The sequence below is a fragment of the Anolis carolinensis genome, chromosome 3 (assembly GCF_035594765.1).
Source record: "Anolis carolinensis isolate JA03-04 chromosome 3, rAnoCar3.1.pri, whole genome shotgun sequence".
NCBI classification, from domain to species: Eukaryota; Metazoa; Chordata; class Lepidosauria; order Squamata; family Dactyloidae; genus Anolis; species Anolis carolinensis.
The window spans coordinates 76,219,495-76,238,637 of NC_085843.1; the positions used below are offsets into that span (position 1 = coordinate 76,219,495).

The 19,143-nt window shown below is 37.7% G+C and overlaps 1 protein-coding gene across 2 annotated transcripts in view; it reads left to right on the top strand.

Moving 5' to 3' along the window:
• itsn1 (intersectin 1) overlaps positions 1-16,949 on the top strand; it is a 106,434-nt gene extending 89,485 nt beyond the window's left edge. For both annotated transcript variants that reach the window (XM_008107550.3, XM_008107551.3), the window contains exons 29-39: positions 2,615-2,736; positions 4,234-4,340; positions 5,284-5,467; positions 7,155-7,253; positions 8,063-8,230; positions 8,528-8,740; positions 12,618-12,739; positions 13,188-13,270; positions 13,357-13,440; positions 13,654-13,827; positions 14,610-16,949. In XM_008107550.3, coding sequence (XP_008105757.1) covers positions 2,615-2,736; positions 4,234-4,340; positions 5,284-5,467; positions 7,155-7,253; positions 8,063-8,230; positions 8,528-8,740; positions 12,618-12,739; positions 13,188-13,270; positions 13,357-13,440; positions 13,654-13,827; positions 14,610-14,758 — 1,505 coding nt within the window. In that variant the 3' untranslated portion in view covers positions 14,759-16,949. The remainder of the gene's footprint in view (positions 1-2,614; positions 2,737-4,233; positions 4,341-5,283; positions 5,468-7,154; positions 7,254-8,062; positions 8,231-8,527; positions 8,741-12,617; positions 12,740-13,187; positions 13,271-13,356; positions 13,441-13,653; positions 13,828-14,609) is intronic.
• Positions 16,950-19,143: the final 2,194 nt, after the last annotated feature.

Genomic DNA, 19,143 nt, shown 5'->3' on the forward strand with positions numbered 1-19,143 from the left:
GTCCCTGATCTTTGAGCCTGTCTTGATAGCTCCCTATGCACTCGTAGTTTTATTATCCTAAAGAACCACTGTTTTCAGTAGTTGAAATTTCTTCGCAGATTAGATCCATACAGTGAGAGAGACGTTAGTGATAGCATAGGCCCGGGCTGTGGCACAGGCTGGTGAGCAGCCAGCCAGCTGCAACAAATCACTCTGACCAAGAGGTCATGAGTTCGAGGCCAGCTCGGAGCCTATGTTTGTCTTGTCTTTGTTCTGTGTTAAAGGCATTGAATGTTTGCCTTATATGTGTAATGTGATCCGCCCTGAGTCCCCTTCGGGGTGAGAAGGGTGGAATATAAATACTGTAAATAATAATAATAATAATAATAATAATAATAATAATAATAATAATAATAATTTCTTCGTGGATTCATCTTTAAATTGTTTTTTTTTTTTATAAGCGGGGATCCTCAGCCTTTTGTAAGCTAATTGGATGAGAGTGCGTGCAACAAACAACAAAAGGAAGCCTGACATATCTCAACAGAAGTCTTTCTTCAAAGCAATAGTTATGGATATTCTTCGGGGACCTTTTCACTGGAAAGACACTTTATATAGTCCATTCCACTAGTATATTACCAATTTATTTGAGCACTACATGGACAAATGAATACACACACACAGATCTGATAAAATCATTGCAACATTAGAATTGCAGCCTGAAATAAGGCTATGGAATCCAGAGTGTTCAAAGAAAAGTCAATTTGCACAAGCATTTTTGTTTTCATTTGTTTTCCTTTTCTAATGGAAGTTATTAGCATGGTGCTGGAACCAGCTGTCAGAGAAAAGAAAATTTCGTTCTTGGAAGAATCTTGGAATCTATCGTCTCTGGAGAATATTTTCAATAAAATATCTGTTATATGATTTTAATTTAACAAGGATAAACCTTACTGTTAATCATTCAGTGTAAACTTCATTTTCCATGTAATCACCATCTAGTTTCTATAGGTACAGAATTTAGTCTTTACTGGCTTCGACTTGGTCTGGAATAAAAGTTTTTGTACAAGGTCTGGTGGACGAATGGCATAAGCACTTTGCACTCTTTCAAATTTTGTATATTGTATATTATAATTGTTTTAACTGTTTTAATGTTTATTTAATTGTACTATGGTGTATCGGCATAAATTGCCAATCTGTAAGCTGTCCTGAGTCCCCTCGAATGAGAAGGGCGGGGTAGAAATGATAGAAATAAATAAATAATATATTGTGCCCCCCTCTGTCTTGCACATGGGGGATCCAGGTGGGTGAATCCCACTTTTACATAGTATGAGTGCATTCTTATCCTTTGCATCTAAAGTATGATGGGTTTTTATAAATGTTGCTGGGATTTTGTTGGTCGTAATATATATAACCAGGAATGATCTGAAGGGTTAATCCAAAGTGTATTCCTCATGATGTACTGTATATCACAAATATTTTTATAATATATCTGTCAGTTATGCTAACAAGGTGACATGGAATAAATGTTGTAATACTCAGTGCAAAATATAAAATCACATGTAGACAAAGTAGAGTGATAATTTGAAAACATGTGTAAAAATTTATGAAAACACATTTTAAAAACTTAGTAAATTAGTATTGCTTGTTAAAAGAGCCCTTCTGAAGTGCAATAACTGGAAATTAAATTCTGCAGTGCCTAAATATGTATACATATGTGTTTATGGTGCTGTGCAATGGGAGGTGCTCTAAACAATACCTTATAATTTCCCGATAATCAGCTATGTATTGTCATCCTTCTTACTCTTGAATAACAACAGGGGAAACTATCAGGTTCATAAGCCTGGCCTAACAAGGATGTGGGTTTAACTCTTTGTCCATGTTGCAGTCCTAGTTGATAATTTTACTGCTCATAACTGATCTAGCAATAAAAATGGGAGCTATCAGAGATACTGGTTGGGACAAAGCCCATTTATTCCACATGTTAGGGTTAACAATCTGGATCAGGCCAAGACAGAGTGCTAAGTGCACTTCATTTGACCCTAGGAACCCCCGGTGGCGCAATGAGTTAAATCCTCATGCCGGCAGGACTGCTGACCGAAAGGCCGGTGGTTCGAATCTGGGGAACGGGGTGAGCTCCCATCTGTCAGCTCCAACTTCCCTATGGGGACATGAGAGAAGCTTCCCACAGTAAAACAACAGGGTGTCCCCCTGGGCAACATCCTTGCAGACAACCAATTCTCTCCAACCAGAAGCAACTTTCTCAAGTTGCTCCTGACATTAAAAAAAACCCTACATTTCTCTCATGTTTAAATATGTTTACTAAGTTAAGTTTAGTCAGACTTGTTAGGTCTGTAATATTTCAGCCATATGGTTGGATTTTACTTCATACAAAAAGCATACTTCTATACATATAAGAAGCCTTGGAGAAGCAGGTTTTTTAAATCATACAATGAGACCTGTACCTTCACTTCAGTAATTTAAAGGATTTTCCTCAAATAAATGAGATCCCACAAATGGAGTTTACTGGTGTTAACTACTAAGATAACCAAGAATTACTAACTAAACACCACCATGTGTTCTGTGAGGAATTATGTTTGCATTTGAGAGTGAATTTTGCTCCCTTCTTTGTGTTTTCCAGGGTGTGCCGATTTGCACCTCCTGGACATGTTGACACCCACTGAAAGGAAACGGCAGGGATACATCCACGAACTTATAGTTACAGAAGAGAACTATGTGAATGACTTACAGTTAGTAACCGAGGTGAGCCTCGTAATACATGTTTTATAAATCCTTTTTGTTGTGTCTTCTGTTGATGATTTCGTTTAAGTCTCATTGTTGATATACTTTTCAAAATGAGCTTTGATGACTTCTACTAGATTGCTAGATAATTACTGGATTTTTTTCCTTTGGAAGTCAAATCATTGTGTTCAGTTGACAATTACTTTTGTGGTGTGGGTGGGGTTCTATTAAATATGAAAGCTTAAACACAGTTGAAATAGTTGTGTGTAATTGTCCACTCAAATGAATAAATGTAAGTTGCAATCCAAACCCCTTGATCCTGAGTCACTACAATTGGCCCTCCGTATCCTTGGATTCTGTATCCATAGATTCAAGCATCCATGGTTAAGAACTATCCCCTCCCACAAAAAAAACCCAAAAGGTAAACCTTGATTTTGTCATTTTTTAATAGGGGACACAATTTTGCCATGCCATTGTATATAATGGGACTTGGATATCCATACATTTTGGGATACATGAGGGCAAAGGGTTCCTGGAACTAAGTTATCAGCAGATACCAAGGGCTCAGTGTACTTTAGTGGACTTAAATAATGGTTTTGACCCATTTATGTGGTTGGCTGCAGTGTTTGGTTGTGTAGTACTGTTTCAGCACTATGCGTACATTGCACAATACGTAACTTCATCAAGGCACATTAAGAGGCTTTGGCTGTTACTTCTTATTAACTACCTTGGAAGATATGTTGGAGGGAAAAAGACTACAGAAAATATGGGAAACTTAGGAAGAGCCTGCCTTTGGGCATAGTGTCAGAATGTTCTTTCCCACAATGGAAACTCATTCAGATATCATCTTGATATAATGTACAGGCAGGGAGACCAGAAGACCTCCCTCCAGAACATTCTGTCTCACATCCATGTAAATTCTGCCAAGAAAGTTGAGAATTCTGTGAACTGTTGTATAAGAGCAACAAGGAGGTTCCCCAAAATTGAATGGTGGTATCTTCCAAAAGTGAATCTTGGACTCATATTTTCACTACAACTGGGATCACTTTGGGATTGAATTTTGGATATAATATTAAAGGATGCACCCCCCCCCCAAATACACTTCCAACACCCCCTATGTCCTCCAAACCCCATGTCTGTAAAATCAACCTGCAAGATTCATTCTAAAATCATGTGCCCTTAACATCTCAATGTCCTATATATTTAATTGTAAAAGTTTTCAGAGAAGCAATCAAGAAAAATGTTGTGATCTACCAAGCTATTTGTTGCCTTTACCAACATGTGCTGAAATGAAGGGTGCTAAGCCTCCATTGATCTGATTGGGAGAATTAAGCAATATTCTGTCTCACTGGAAAAATGAAATCTTAAAGTGATGATGGTGGTGATTATGATCATGATAATTCAAAGTGTTTTTCTTTGGGTGCATTACATCCTGTCACATGATCACAATGAGTCGGAAATGGAATTTAGCCAAGATGGCTATTACGCAATTTGAATTGTGTGCGCTTGAACCTACAGATCTTCCAGAAGCCATTGATGGACTCTGAGCTTTTGACTGAGAAAGAAGTGGCTATGATTTTTGTAAACTGGAAAGAATTGATTATGTGCAATATTAAACTGCTGAAGTAAGTAACTTTTGAAAAGCAACAATGAGGTTTGGGGGTTCTCTATCTTCTTTTTTTCATGGAGAAGACTGGGTACAAGGTGTACAGAGATATTGGGCATAGGCCCAACAACCAACCTATCTTGCAATGTATTTTCTTCTTGTCAAGGTTCTTTTACATTATTCGAATTAGGAATGGTTTTTGAAATGGCTCAGGTTCTCAAGAGCCATTTCAAAAATCTGTTATAGGAGGTCACTGATCACCCAATGTAGTTTATGGCTTTGGGGTTAATGAGCTGCTCCTACTTCACAAAATTCTCTACCTTAATAAAGAGTCTGATTTATCTTTCTATAAGATTAGACACAACAATGGTATTTCTTCATTGACACATGGCTCTTTGATCCAGTTGAGGGGGGGTGGGAATCATATGGTCTGCCTGAAGTGTTGAATCATAACCAGCAAAGCCACCAATGAGGAACTCTGGGAGTTGCTGTCCAACAATATCTAAAACATTCATGGGCAAACTTCGGCCCTCCAAGTGTTTTGGACTTCAACTCCCAACATTTCTAATAACCTATCAGCTGTTAAGAATTGTGGGAGTTAAAGTCCAAAATACCTGGAGGGCCGAAGTTTGCCCATGCTTGATCTAGAAGGTCACATGATTCCTATCCCAGTAGAGGTTTCATCTGCAGCATGGGGAGGGGTTAATTTCTCCTCGCTGCAGCACCCACTACCCCGCCCCCCAAATCTACTGGAGAGGTTTGGAGAAGCTTTCAGAACAGCATGGAAGGTGGTACATGGGTTGGAAGTGCAAATGAGGAATATTTCCACATTCCCATGATAGAAATTTCAGTCTGGGTGGAGAGCAGATCTCTAATGTTTTTGTCTGGAAACCCAGGAGACATGTTTTAATGTAAATGCATACTAGAATACCTCTGCCATTTTCCTTTTGTTATCTGCTTAGAGCACTACGGGTTCGTAAGAAAATGTCAGGAGAGAGGATGCCAGTCAAAATGATAGGAGATATCCTGACTGCCCAGCTTCCACACATGCAGCCTTACATTCGTTTCTGTAGCTGTCAGCTTAATGGAGCAGCCCTGATCCAGCAGAAAACAGATGAAGTCTCTGAATTCAAGGACTTTGTTAAAGTAAGTGAACATTAATGTTAATCGAGCATTCCATTTAACAACGCTTATTCATCTCCTTTCCATTCTTTTTCTCTATAAAGCACAAAACCGACCACATAGTTTGGGCTACAGGTCCCAGATTCTCCAGCTGGACATCCAATTTATGGTCACATGCCTTTTTTTATGGAGAATGATTAGAGTATGTAGCAAAATTTGAAAAAAAATGTTCCTGGTTCGAAAGTGTTATTCCTGTTTAATTGTGTATTACTTTGGGCCCGGGCTGTGGCACAGGCGGGAGAGCAAGCCAGCTGCAACCAGCTGCAATGAATCACTCTGACCAGGAGGTCATGAGTTCGAGGCCCGCTTGGAGCCTATGTTTGTCTTGTCTTTGTTCTATGTTAAAAGGCATTGAATGTTTGCCTATATGTGTAATGTGATCCACCCTGAGTCCCCTTCGGGGTGAGAAGGGCAGAATAAAAATGCTGCAAATAAATAAAAATGCTGGAAATAAATAAATAAATAAACTAATTTTCCACTTAATCTTGAAAAGTAGTGTTTTTATTCAGTATAACAAATGTTGAAAATCAGAGCAAATTCAAAATCAGTGTATGTTTCAGTATTGAGGACTGTTATTAAAAAACATTTGAGTATCACAAAAAGCATAAGAAATTCCTGTCTTATCACATCAAGAACTCATTCTATTCAGAATCCTGTTTTCCACAACTGCTGACTGAATGTTTCTGCAAAGCACAGCAATGGGAGCCTTAAAGAGTTCATTGTATTGTAAACATACAGAGGACATGCATAAATGCAAGGGCTATAATACTTTTCCCTAATGCTACTGCAGAGAGATGTTCAGAAGATCCAACAGAGATGTATCTCTTCCCAACTCCACAATGGAAATTCCATATTATTAGAAATATTTCAGAAAATGTACTATGTAAATCTTCTATATTCTGTGTAAAAGTTCCCTCTCCACTTGGTTAAGGAATACTACAATCATTTTCATTTTGCCGTCATAGCCTGAGCAGGCCTTTACAGCTATAGTTCACATACTATGTAGTGGAGCCAGGAAGAAGTATGAAATGTGATCCTTCCACATTACAGTTGTGAAATTACATCGTTATTTGTTTTTATATGACAAACCAATGAGATAAGAATGAAGCAAGCAACCTGTTACTATTTCTTTTGCTATCACTCAAGGTAAATGGACAGATAACTAGGTGTAGGAGTTTGGAAAACTGAAGATATTGCATCTTGAATTATCTACATATTATAAGCAATGCATGTGCCATACTTAGAATATCATTGACATAATCATAGGCCTAAAACTCTTTGAACATTTAAATTATCAAGATTTAGCCCTTATAAAGGGTAAAGGTTTCACCTTGACATTCAGTCTGGGAGGTGGTGCTCATCGCTATTTCTAAGCTGAAGAGCCAGCGTTGTCTGTAGACACCTCCTAGTCATGTGGCTGGCATGACTGCATGGAATGCCGTTACATTCCCACCAGAGCGGTACTATTGATCTACTCACATTTGCATGTTTTCAAACTGCTAGGTTGGCAGAAGCTGTGGCACACCCCCACCCCTCCCAGGAAGTGACTTTTACCTGAATGTAGATTATAAATGTGAAACATAGTTTGAAAATATTTTGTTTGACCTACCTGAACAAATTGCCAACATTTGGTACTTTTTTACTGTTTCAGAGGTTAGCTATGGATCTTCGCTGTAAAGGGATGCCACTGTCAAGTTTTCTTCTAAAGCCTATGCAACGAGTAACGCGATACCCTCTGATAATTAAAAATGTAAGTGTTTTGGCTAATGGTGAATATAATGGAAGAACTGCTGTCATTGAGAAGCTGGAATCAGAGGTTTATATCGAATCCCTAGTCTCAACTAGAGCAAACCCACTGAATGACAGTATTTACATAGTTTTCTCTTTAGTAAATTCAGTAGTTAGAACTGGTAATTGGATTCAGATCAGAATCTTAATATTCTGGCGAGGACTTTACATTAAATAATTATAGTGCCGTGACACCCTTTGACTGCCATGGTGTCATCTGACAGAATTTTGGGATCTTTAGGAGGGCTGATTTGGAATTGTTAGCCACAGAATTCTAGCATTTCACTGAACTACAAATCCCATGGCAGTTAAAGTGGAATCACAGCACTGTATAATTGTGTAGTGTAAAAGAATCCTTCCTGCAGGCCATTTCTGTCCATTCCTGATCTAAATTTCCAAGCATTTCCCCTTTCATTTCTTATTTCACCACCAACATAACATTTTACTAGATAGATAATTTCTAGCTTGCTTCATGGGGCAAGAGCCCAAGTGGGGATTGTAAAAATAATGAAATGTTCAGGTTTTATTAGATTAATGCAGATTAATGCAGGGATGACAGAAATGAAATAGCTTTCAGGAGAGGTTATTTTTGAACCATTTCAACAACTAAATGATGTCTGATTTTAAACTGATTTAGGGTTGGATTTATTGAATTAAGTTCTACTTTTCAATTTTGTGTTTTTATATGGCTTTGCCAATTTAATAAAAGTAATTTAAAGCGGAATAGATCTGTGGTTATATATGGAACTGAAGCAGTTTGTTTTCTTTTAGATATTAGAAAACACTCCAGAAAACCATCCTGATCACAGCCATTTGAAACATGCCTTGGAGAAAGCAGAAGAACTGTGTTCACAGGTTAATGAAGGTGTCCGTGAAAAGGAGAACTCAGACAGATTAGAATGGATCCAGGCTCATGTTCAATGTGAAGGATTATCCGAGGTAAAGCTGAAATGCATAGAATCAGAAAATAACATGAAGAAATGAAGGTTATTACAATTACTTTCCTCCTTTACTGATACATGAACCTATGGTTAAAGAGCACAAAACTCTAAAAATAACTCTCCCGATTTCAAATTTCTTACTGATCTTTCACTGGTGACATAAATTCCTAGTGACCATTGTTCCTCCAAAACAAACATAAAATTATTATCAGCTGCATATGACAGTATCATGACTGTTATATTTTTTATAGATCTCACTGCTTCTGTGTTGTGTGTGTGTGTTGTTTCCCACCAGCAACTCGTTTTCAATTCTGTTACAAACTGCTTGGGGCCACGCAAGTTTCTGCACAGCGGGAAACTCTACAAGGCCAAGAGCAACAAAGAATTGTATGGCTTTCTGTTCAATGACTTCCTCCTACTGACCCAGATCATAAAACCTCTTGGCTCCTCTGGCACAGATAAGGTCTTCAGCCCCAAGTCTAATCTGCAGTATAAAATGTACAAAACAGTAAGTATCACTTTTAAGGGGAAATTTGGATCTTTTCATGCCACACTGAAATATATAGGCCATAAATATTTCTATATATAGACTACTTTGCATAAGACAATTTTATATGGATTTTTGTAGGAAAATCACTGAACTACCATAGTCCATGATTAATTTGGATTTGTTTATTTTACTATGTGCTCACCATAATTTGTTCTGAAAACACGCTCAGGCAAATATAACAACAATCATGTGCAAGAGAGAAGGTGCAAGTATACCTCTGGTGACCCCCAAGATTTTCAGGGGTGGGATAGACATGAGGGGAAAAATGTAATTGCAGGGAGTAGGAAGATGACTTTGAAAACCATCCCGCTATGACTCGTTGACACAAAGTGTTGACAGCCTTAGAGGAAAATAAATGACAAATGATTGGAAAGACTGGTGGAATGGAGTAGCTTGGCAAACGACAACATTCAGGTAGAGAGGAAGTGGTTTGGGAATGAAATTAAAAACACAAAGATTCATAAGCTAAAAAGAACCCCCTTATTATCTGGCTAAGATTTTCTTATCCACAGCTATTTTTAAACTATCCCCAAGGATTAAAACACTAAAATATTTCTGCTAACTGCATTCCTAGCTGTCTAGTTTTTTTTCTGCTTCCTCAGTCCAGCATTACTGTGATAAAGTATGTATGTGGATTGTCCTAAACAAATAATTTATCTGGATCAAGACTCAAGTTAAGAACTAATAAATATTTACATTTGTTATCAAGATTCAGGCTGAGAATTTCAATTATTATTTGTATATTCATACAGAACAAAAGCTGCATTCAGTTCAGTCTAAAATTTTGTTAATTAGCCATAGATGGTGGGAGAAAATTGTCTTTTGTTTATTTGATCTAGTTCTGTCATAATGTTATTACTTGATATTAACTATTGCATTCCCTTAAGAATGGCATGGTGGAATATTAATCCTCCTTTTTTGTGAATGCCAGCAAAAGGAATCACAAAGAAATCAAACAATGCTGATAAACCATGGTGAAACCTGCAACAAACATGTTATAGTGTGGAGGACTCTTATTCAATTATTCTGCCAGCCTCTATTATAATACTTGATTCCATCCATCCCTTTCTTTTGATTTTTTTCCCCTTGCTGCACACATGTGTGTATATATCTGGCCACTAAACATGGTTTTGTCTTCTTGGGATGTTTTGGGTGTCTGTGGGAGCTGTGGGTTCCTTAAGGAACTCTATACTTTCACAATCCTGATCTTGCTGAATGCAAGAATGCTGATACAACTTGAGTTTCTCTTGTATCCAGCCAAAAGTGGATGAAAAATATTCAGGGGGAGGGGGTCCTCTCCATCGGCAGTTACTTACTAAAAGGTTGCCCGCCAGGGTATTGTTTGGCATATCTGCTTTTTAAGTGGCCCTGTGTAAACAGACTATTCTCCCTCTTTTCTCTCTTGTCCTCCTTGAAATAAAAAAACCCTCAATGGGTGCTGGATGTGTGACTAGCCTTCTTCCTCCCCTAAGCCTTATTTACGTATATATGTAAATACAGGTATTACAAAGTAAAATACCTGAAATCAGAAAAAAATGGGTCCCAAACATTTTGGATATGGAAGACGCAACCTGTACCTCCCTCTTGATGCTCAGGGCTAAAATAAATGCAAAGCTAAGCATGTCATTAGATTTTTTAAAAAATTAGTAGCTGTGACTACTATATCATCATAACCATAGTGTAGATGAAGGGAAGGTTTAGCACTTCCCAGATAGATGTTGAAAATCCCATCCTACCCCTATGCACAAAGCTATGTTCTTTAGGAAACGTTGCCCCCACAGACTGTAGTGTTGATGAAAACCAGAGATACAGTAGCTCAGCTGAGGTGCATCTGTTTATTATCTCACTGTATCGCCACAAGCTCCATGACTGCTATTAAGTGAAAAAATTATGGCATAGTTTCTAATTATATGTTTAATTGTCTCGTATATTTTCTGACTATAGCATAGCCGGAACTCACCAGCTTTTAGTATGAGTGATGTAAATATGCTTAGGGGCAATTCCTAATTTTTCAGAAAGGTGTTCCTAATGTATAGCCTTTGTATTCAGTGACCTCCTATAGAGGCATGAACCATTCTATGTTATGGCATGCCCTCCTTTTTATTCTTCTTCTACTAGGAGATGTAACTATTATTACACATTTTGCATCATGCATCAGTGTTACTAGTGGATTATGGAACAGTTAAACCTGTTGTTTTTTTTTACAAGATTAAACATTTTGCATTAAAAACATCTTGTCATTGGCATGCCAGTGACATGCATCAATGATGCCTAAGTGGCAAGTGTCAGAAAGGGATTGGTATAATAGTATGTCATTTAGTGTTAGCAGAATAGCTGTTCTCTTGGCAGTGTCTGCTGCCCAGATAAAGCACTGAGTCAGAGATGATGCTCTGGCAATGAAAAGATGATGCTGTGGTATGTGAATTACCACACCAATTCTTTATAGGGCTTGTATTCTTTTCTGCTGTCTGTGCCATGTTGCTGCATAAGAGTCACATAAACAGTAATTATATACAAATTTGTAAATTAAAAAAGAACACATTTTATTTGCCATACTTTTTCATGAACTGGAGTAAGCCTCAGAGAATACAGAACTGTGTGATTGTAGCAGATTTACTACATACTTTACTTGGAATGCACACTTGGCTATAAAGAATATTAAGCATTATTAAGTAAATATCATATTTTTCCTGTCTTATGGATCCATGATCTCTGTTGCCTTAGTTTATGTGTGTGCGTGTGCGTATGTGTCTCCAAGTCATCTGTTATGATGACCCCATTAATTTCATAGTTTTCTTAGGCAAGGAGTATTCATGTGGGTTTGCCATTTCTTTCATCTGAAATATAGCCTATAGCAGAGGTCCTTAAACTTTAAATCCCTTTGTGACCCCTTTCCACATGAGAAATTTTTACGTGACCCCTGGTATATAGATATATAAAATAGATATAAAATCAAGCATTTACTGAAAATACACCAATATTTGCAAGGCTTGCTAAACAGGCTGATTATCCTTTTTGTGGAGTTAAACTGAAGCATTTTCCACAAATTCCACTGTAAACACTGCACATGATTGCTAACAAAGTTGTGTAAATAGGTGGCATCCAGAAAACTTTTACTGTTGCCAAAGTTTTGTGGCCCCAACATTGAGCTAAGGGTACCCCATTTGGAGTCAGGGCCCACAGTTTAAGAAGCAGTGGTCAGTGCCTGGTATTCAATGTTAGTCTCCCATCCAAATATTAACAAGAGCTGATTTTACTTAGCTTCCAAGATCAGTTGGGATCTGTTGCTTTTGGGTTATTTAGGGCATTGGAAGCTCTGCTTACTATTTTTGTATCAAAATTTTTTAGCATGAATCAATGTTTCATATTATATTATTAGGATTAATTATGCCTCCCAGTCCACCCATCTGGTTGCTTGCATTTTGTGGCCCCCTGCTTTGGGGAACGTTAAAGCACATGATCTTGGGGGAACATTAAAACAGATTACCTTGGCTCTTGTCTACTAGTTAGTCTTCTTTTTTTAAGACTTAAAGGGCTTCAATTTTAGAAATTTTGCAATGGCAGCTTGTGAACCATTTGATTTACATAGTTCTCCACTCAGCGTTCTATATGGGTCCTCACAATGAAATTAGAATATTTGCAGGCTTGTCATACATTCATTTTGGGATATAGATTTGTTTATTATTTGTAATATACAGCAACAGCAACTTATTTGAAAGTTGTAAAATAATACTGACCTAGGAACATACCAGTTGTTGTACGCTGCGTTTGACACCTGTTATTACAGCATTCATTCAGAGCTGACCTAAACTAATATTGCCTAATATTTCTGCAGCCCATATTTCTAAATGAAGTCTTGGTAAAACTGCCTACAGATCCTTCTGGAGACGAGCCCATCTTCCACATCTCTCACATTGATCGAGTGTACACACTTCGTGCAGAAAGTATAAATGAAAGGTAAACTATTGCCAAATTCGCAAAGATTGTAACTAGAACATTTAAAAGGTCTTGTATTTATATGGTCACTTTTTTGTAATGAGATTTTTCCTGTATCCAATGCTGTTGAAGATTTCTTTTCTATTTTCCTCCATTTTTACCTTCACAGATACCACATAGCTTTTTTTTTTTTTTGAGTAAAGGGTAAATGTTGGGTAAATTTTAATGAGAAAACCATACAGGGAGAAGGCTCAAGCATTTTCTCTGCCAGGCACACAATTGCAAAAAGCAACGAAGAGCTTGTTTTCAGATCTCTCACATCTGATCCAATGTGGCTGACACAACTAGCCCTAAAACACAAAGCACCTCAATGTCTTCAGGCAGATCTTCTTCTCACCCTACTCTTATTCAGTTTTGCTTGAACTTTATCACACTATGTAACTTTATGTTTTCCTTTCTTTTTCTCAAGGACGGCTTGGGTTCAGAAAATCAAAGCAGCTTCTGAACTTTACATAGAAACAGAGAAGAAGAAGAGGGAAAAGGCCTACTTAGGTACCACAGTGGGGGTACAGTATTTATAAGTTTTCCCCAAAGTATCTGAAGAATATTTTAATGAATCTTGCCTGTTCTTGCCACAGTCCGGTCCCAGAGGGCAACAGGCATTGGAAGGTTAATGGTGAACATTGTTGAAGGTATTGAACTGAAGCCCTGCAGATCCCATGGTAAGAAATTTGCTTCCTTTCTGTTTTGATAAAAATGTGCCCAAAAAACCCAGCACCGCCTAGGGATGCCTACTAAAAATGTTATTAATCGAATGGTGGGATACATTAAATTGGGTCGTCCAAAACACTTGTGAAAGCCCTAGAGGCAAGTTGGAAAATCTGTACACGCAGTATTTGATCATGGCTCTGCTTCTGTCTGCCTTCTTCTTTTAGGGAAGAGTAATCCATATTGTGAAGTGACAATGGGCTCTCAGTGTCATATTACCAAGACTATACAGGACACTCTCAACCCCAAGTGGAACTCTAACTGCCAGTTCTTTATCAAAGATTTAGAACAGGATGTGCTCTGCATAACAGTGTTTGAAAGGGACCAGTTCTCCCCTGATGGTAGGTGGTAATTCTTCCTTTTGGGCTTTGTCTTTCTGTGTGAGCAGATCAGTACATGAAGCATACATTCACTTTCTGTAAAGGCTCCAGATTCTGTCTGATCTTGTAAGCAGAGTCAACCCTGGTTATTACTTTGATGGGAGACCACCAATCAATGCTAGGTGTTGTAAGCTATATTTCAGGGAAGGGAACTGGCAAAACCACATTTGAATATTTCTTGCTTAGGAAAACCCTATAAATTCATGGGGTCATCATAAGTCAATTGGTGACATGAAAACTCATATACACACAACTCCTTTAAGGATGTTGCCATTGGTATTATATTGTCTTAACAGAGTCTAAGATTCAAAGGGCCGCACTGGGACTTTTCAGTTTCATTCTCACTATAGTCTCTCACATGTGTTATTAAAATATTGATGAACATTCAGGATCTCCCAAAGTAACACTGATGTGGCAAAGGAGCTTTAGCTAGAAAAGGAAATGCTGCATGTTTTCACAGAGTTCCTTGGATCCTGTCCTCAGTTCCCATGTTTGTGTGAAACCAGATTTCTGTCCCAACATTGGAAGTACACAGCTGCTGTGCTCAGGAATGCTACCTCTAGTGAAATAAAAATGAAAGGAAGCACCACCGACAGGCTATAAACTACAGTATTCATGAGAGGGTTTCCTGGTTCTGTTTTCAGTTCTACCGGTTCTTTTCCAAACTGATGTCTTGCCAGAAATTGATCTTTATTGAGGACACCTGTCATTTCCAATTGTGGCATGTGTTTTGTGTGTTTCAGACTTCTTAGGCCGGACAGAAATCCGTGTAGCAGATATTAAGAAAGACCAAGGGTCAAAGGGACCAGTTACAAAGTGTCTTCTCCTGCATGAAGTCCCAACAGGAGAGATAGTTGTCCGGCTGGACCTGCAGCTGTTTGATGAACCTTGAAAAGAAGGTGCTTCTCTCGGCTGAAATGACTGCAATAGGTGTTTACAAAATCTGTCTGTAGAGATCCTGAAGCCCTTTTATATAGAAAAATGCTCCTCCACGTTGAAAGAGATTTAACAAACTCACAGAACCCTTTGTATCTAGCAAATGCTTCCAGAAAGTTGAATTCCAAAGTTGCGGGGAGGAATACCAACTTTAAAAAAATAATTTGTTTCATTTTATGTGGAAATTGGTCTGTCATATCCAGGATTTCTAGAGTAACAGGAATCGTAGCTTGCTCTCTTGACAAAGAGTTCAAAACACTGCACTTTCTCTGGTTGCTGCAACAAAAAGTGTCAACGGAAAAAGGGTGTTGCTGCCATATCTCTGCAGATTTCTATACATTTCCCCTAGAAATGTGCCTATTGCCCCACATAGTGTTGTATAAAAATAATGTGAATATATTTATATAGAAAATATCTATAACATCAATGCATTCTTGCCATGTAAGATATTTGGATTTCTTTTAGGAAGTTTGTGATAATATTTGAATCTGTTTTCAAAAAATAAATGAAAAAAGAGAATAGAATATTCCAATTTGATGTCTCAATGACAATTGCCTGGAGACTGGAATGCTTTCAAGAACTGAGGGTGAAGATTGCTTTTCCAAGACGGTGCTTAGAAGTAAGCCAATGTTGTGTGGATGGAGGATTGAATTCCAGGTCTGGGACCCAATAGTTCAATCCCCCTCTTAAAGGGCAAGACTGGAAACGGGACCAGATGTTGGTTATTTGTCATTTTCATTGGGGGCATCCTTACCCCCAAACTGTGTATGCACACACCAATACTTTTTATTGCAGCTGTATTTCAGCTGTGTCGTAACCACAATCAATGACATTAAAAAAGGGTTAAGAGATCCCTGCTGTGTGTCTTTACCATACCACTAAAACAGAACTATTACAATGCTGCTGTATTGTGAAAGGCTGGGGAAGATGAACCAGTGTTAATGAGAAAACAGGTACTTGAGAAAGTTCTAGCAAGACAAGCAGTCAAAAGGAATTAATTTATTGAATTGCACTGTGCCTAAAAAAATTGACACGATAGTTTTGAAGTCAGGGTGGCAGCATACTGTAGCTCATTAATTATTTTTAACTGCAAACGTGCTTCATTGCACATTTGTCCATTTCAACATTAGGCGTTAATCCGATTTCCGCAGAGTGAGCGATCCCCGTTAAAGTCAGTTATTGCTGTTTTGCGGATTCACTTCTACATCAACCCATATTTTTAAAAAGCTTGATTCAGCAAAGTCCTCTCAAATCACTTGAATAATAAACGTACACACTTTGCTGAACAAGGTACGAGGTTAACAACAAAAATTTACGAGCATCTTCATTTTGGTATCAAGGACATTCATCTGCGTTGTGTTTCCAGTCCTTCAGTTCGTTACCCAAGGATCATGCGTACATGGGTATTTTTGTAACAACTTTCAGAATGGAAGGTGTTGACTGGTCTGTTAGCATGTCAATGTTCTTGTGAGGTGTAGGCTTTACTGTTTTTTGCATGTTGTTTTGATATCGGTTTCCATGTTTCCCGTGGAGATGATGTTCTCTAGCACAGTAAATCTTTATTATTTCCATTAGGAAATTAGGATAGCTTTATACTTGATAGGTAGGTAAGGTCTGGTGATAAATGTGAACTGTGCTTGAAAGTGTCTGTGTACTATTAATCCCAAGGAGACCACTGTATTATTTTCAGCAATTATTTTTTAAAAATCCTATATGTTGGAGGGACAAAAAGTTTACATTTCATACTTTTAAGAATTGCTTTATTATTTATTTATTGAAGACAGTGTAGAATTTTGTATAAGAAGTTACATACTTGTGTATTTTTTTGAACAGAGAAACACGCTTTAGTTAGAAATTTCAACTGCCCAAGTTTTAGAGGAAGCTTAACTTAACAGGCATGATGTTGTTTACCACTGACTGGTTGAAAACACAGTTTAAAAAACTTTTATGTTTCTATTTTTCAGTGTTGTTACAAAAACGTTTGAATTAAAATATGTAAATAGAACTAAACCCATGCTTTCCTTTTTCCATATCAGTACATTTTATGAAATATAATGTATATGAAAATAACAAATTGTTGTGGTAGAAGAAGAAAAAATAAATCCTTTAGTGGTTAAAAAATATTAAATGTCATCATTCCAAACTTCCTTTGGCTGTCCTAATTTTACTTAAGAGCTTCAACTAAGCTGAGTTTTGTGATGTTTTTGGTCATTCAGACGTAATGATAAGGGAGCCCTTATCACTGGACTGTTGGAAGAGAGAGAGAACTACATGCCTTCAAGTGAAAACAAAACATTTGTGTTTTTGGAGAAGTTGGTTGGCCAATACCTTGATGAAGAATAAAATGAGACCCTCCATAAGCTCTCACTCAATAAAGGGCTCAATAATATAATTACGTTGTCACAGTTCTAAGTTACTCTACCTATTTTCAAGCCAGCATTTAAGAAATATGAGTTCCAGTTCTACTCTTTCCCACATAATCAATTTCTGTCATCTCAGTCTGAAACCTTTCACTGCATGTGAGGCCAAACATATTACCAAGTAATCTCAATCACCCTTACTTATTTATTCCATTTTAGTCTTCTCTTGATGGTATATATACGTAACGCACTAAGATAAAATGCAGACCATAGCTCTCTCGAGTAATCATGTTCCAAAAACATAGTGCTCTTTCAGCTAGCTATATGGTGTTCCATTAGTCACTGGCTTTTATGTTTGTGCCAAGGGCAGAATATTAGCAGTCTGTTTTTCTGGTAATATGAATATACAGTTAAGGTCCCCCCTATTTGAAACTAGATTTATCACCATTTGTGGTCAGCTTTCCTCTACAAGAAAACTCATTCCTCCTGACCAAGATTTCTTAATAACCTTGTGATTACTGAAGACTTCATTTAGGCTGAGAATATAGCTTGAACCTTGCTTGTGAGGACCTTAAGTCATCTATTAAACATTAGCAGTCATCAGTTCTTTTTTTTCCTATAATGTATTGGGTAGACAATTAATAGTATTCCAGTAGTTGTGCTGTGATTCCCATGAAGCCTAACCAGAACAGTCAGCAGTAAAGAGTAAAGGGAGATTATAGTACAAAAACATTTGGGTAATTATCTGTTGTCCACCCCTGCTGTAGACCATCTTTCACATTTTTCATCACACTACTTAGTTCTTTAACAATTACCCTGTTCTGTGATGGCCATTTTCTTCCTGGCAGTTAAAATGGTTTATTGACTTTGATAGCAGCATATTAATTCTGACAATTATTGAGAAATAATTGTGGGGGTGGAATCAGGCAGCCTTTAGAGACAAGACTAGGGCACTTACAGCATTTGTAGTACTGTACCATATTACAGGCAAGCTCAAATTCAGTAAGCAACTGTGTAAAATATATTCTAAATTATTTTAGCATGTTGTTCACATGTCTCTACTGAGATGTTGAAATGCTACAAATGGTTTGAACCAGAACCAGGGGCGGGCTGTGGCGCAGGCTGGTTAGTAGCCAGCTGGAATAAATCACTATGACCAAGAGGTCATGAGTTCGAGGCCAGCCCGTGTTGGATTGAGCACCCGACCATTAAAATAAAAAATAGCTCTGCTCGTTGTTGACCTAAGCAATTCAAAAGATAGTTGCATCTGTCAAGTAGGAAGGTTTAGGGACCGTTTATGCGGGGAGGCTAATTTAACTGATTTACAACACCGGATGACTAAGTACTCCATTAAAAAAAGGACTCATCGTCACAGTGGATGATGAAGCACCAGCTCCTCCTGTGGCCGGAATCGAGCATACCCTCACAAAGTCAGAAGCTGGAAAGTTAAATAGTCTCTGTGTCTGTCTGTCTGTGTGTTGTTTGTCCAATGGCATTGAATGTTTGCCATATATGTACATTGTGATCCGCCCCGAGTCCCCTTTGGGATGAGAAGGGCAGAATATAAATACTGTAAATAAATAAATGTAAATAAATAGAAAAAAATGAATTATGTTACTATATGTGCAATTAGGGTACCAATAACAAAATATGATCACATGAAATGTTTTGACCGTAAATGTTACTATCTGGCTCACTTTCATTTTAGATTAGCTACTTTTTAAGTCTTTTTAAAAAGGTTTTTCAGCACAGTATCTACTATTATGACTAGAAGAGGCATCTCTAGGTTTTTTGTTAAGGCACAGTCTTGTCTTCTGGCATCTCTGTTTCAGGCTGCTTGCTTGGCCTTGAATGCTGAACTGAGTCCAAGATAAATATGCCTCCCTCTATTCCTACACAGCTAGTCTCTTGGCTACTGGCCATAGTAAAGTCCTTCTGTTAATATTATTGTGTGCTCATAAAAGGCCCAAACCCTGAAATC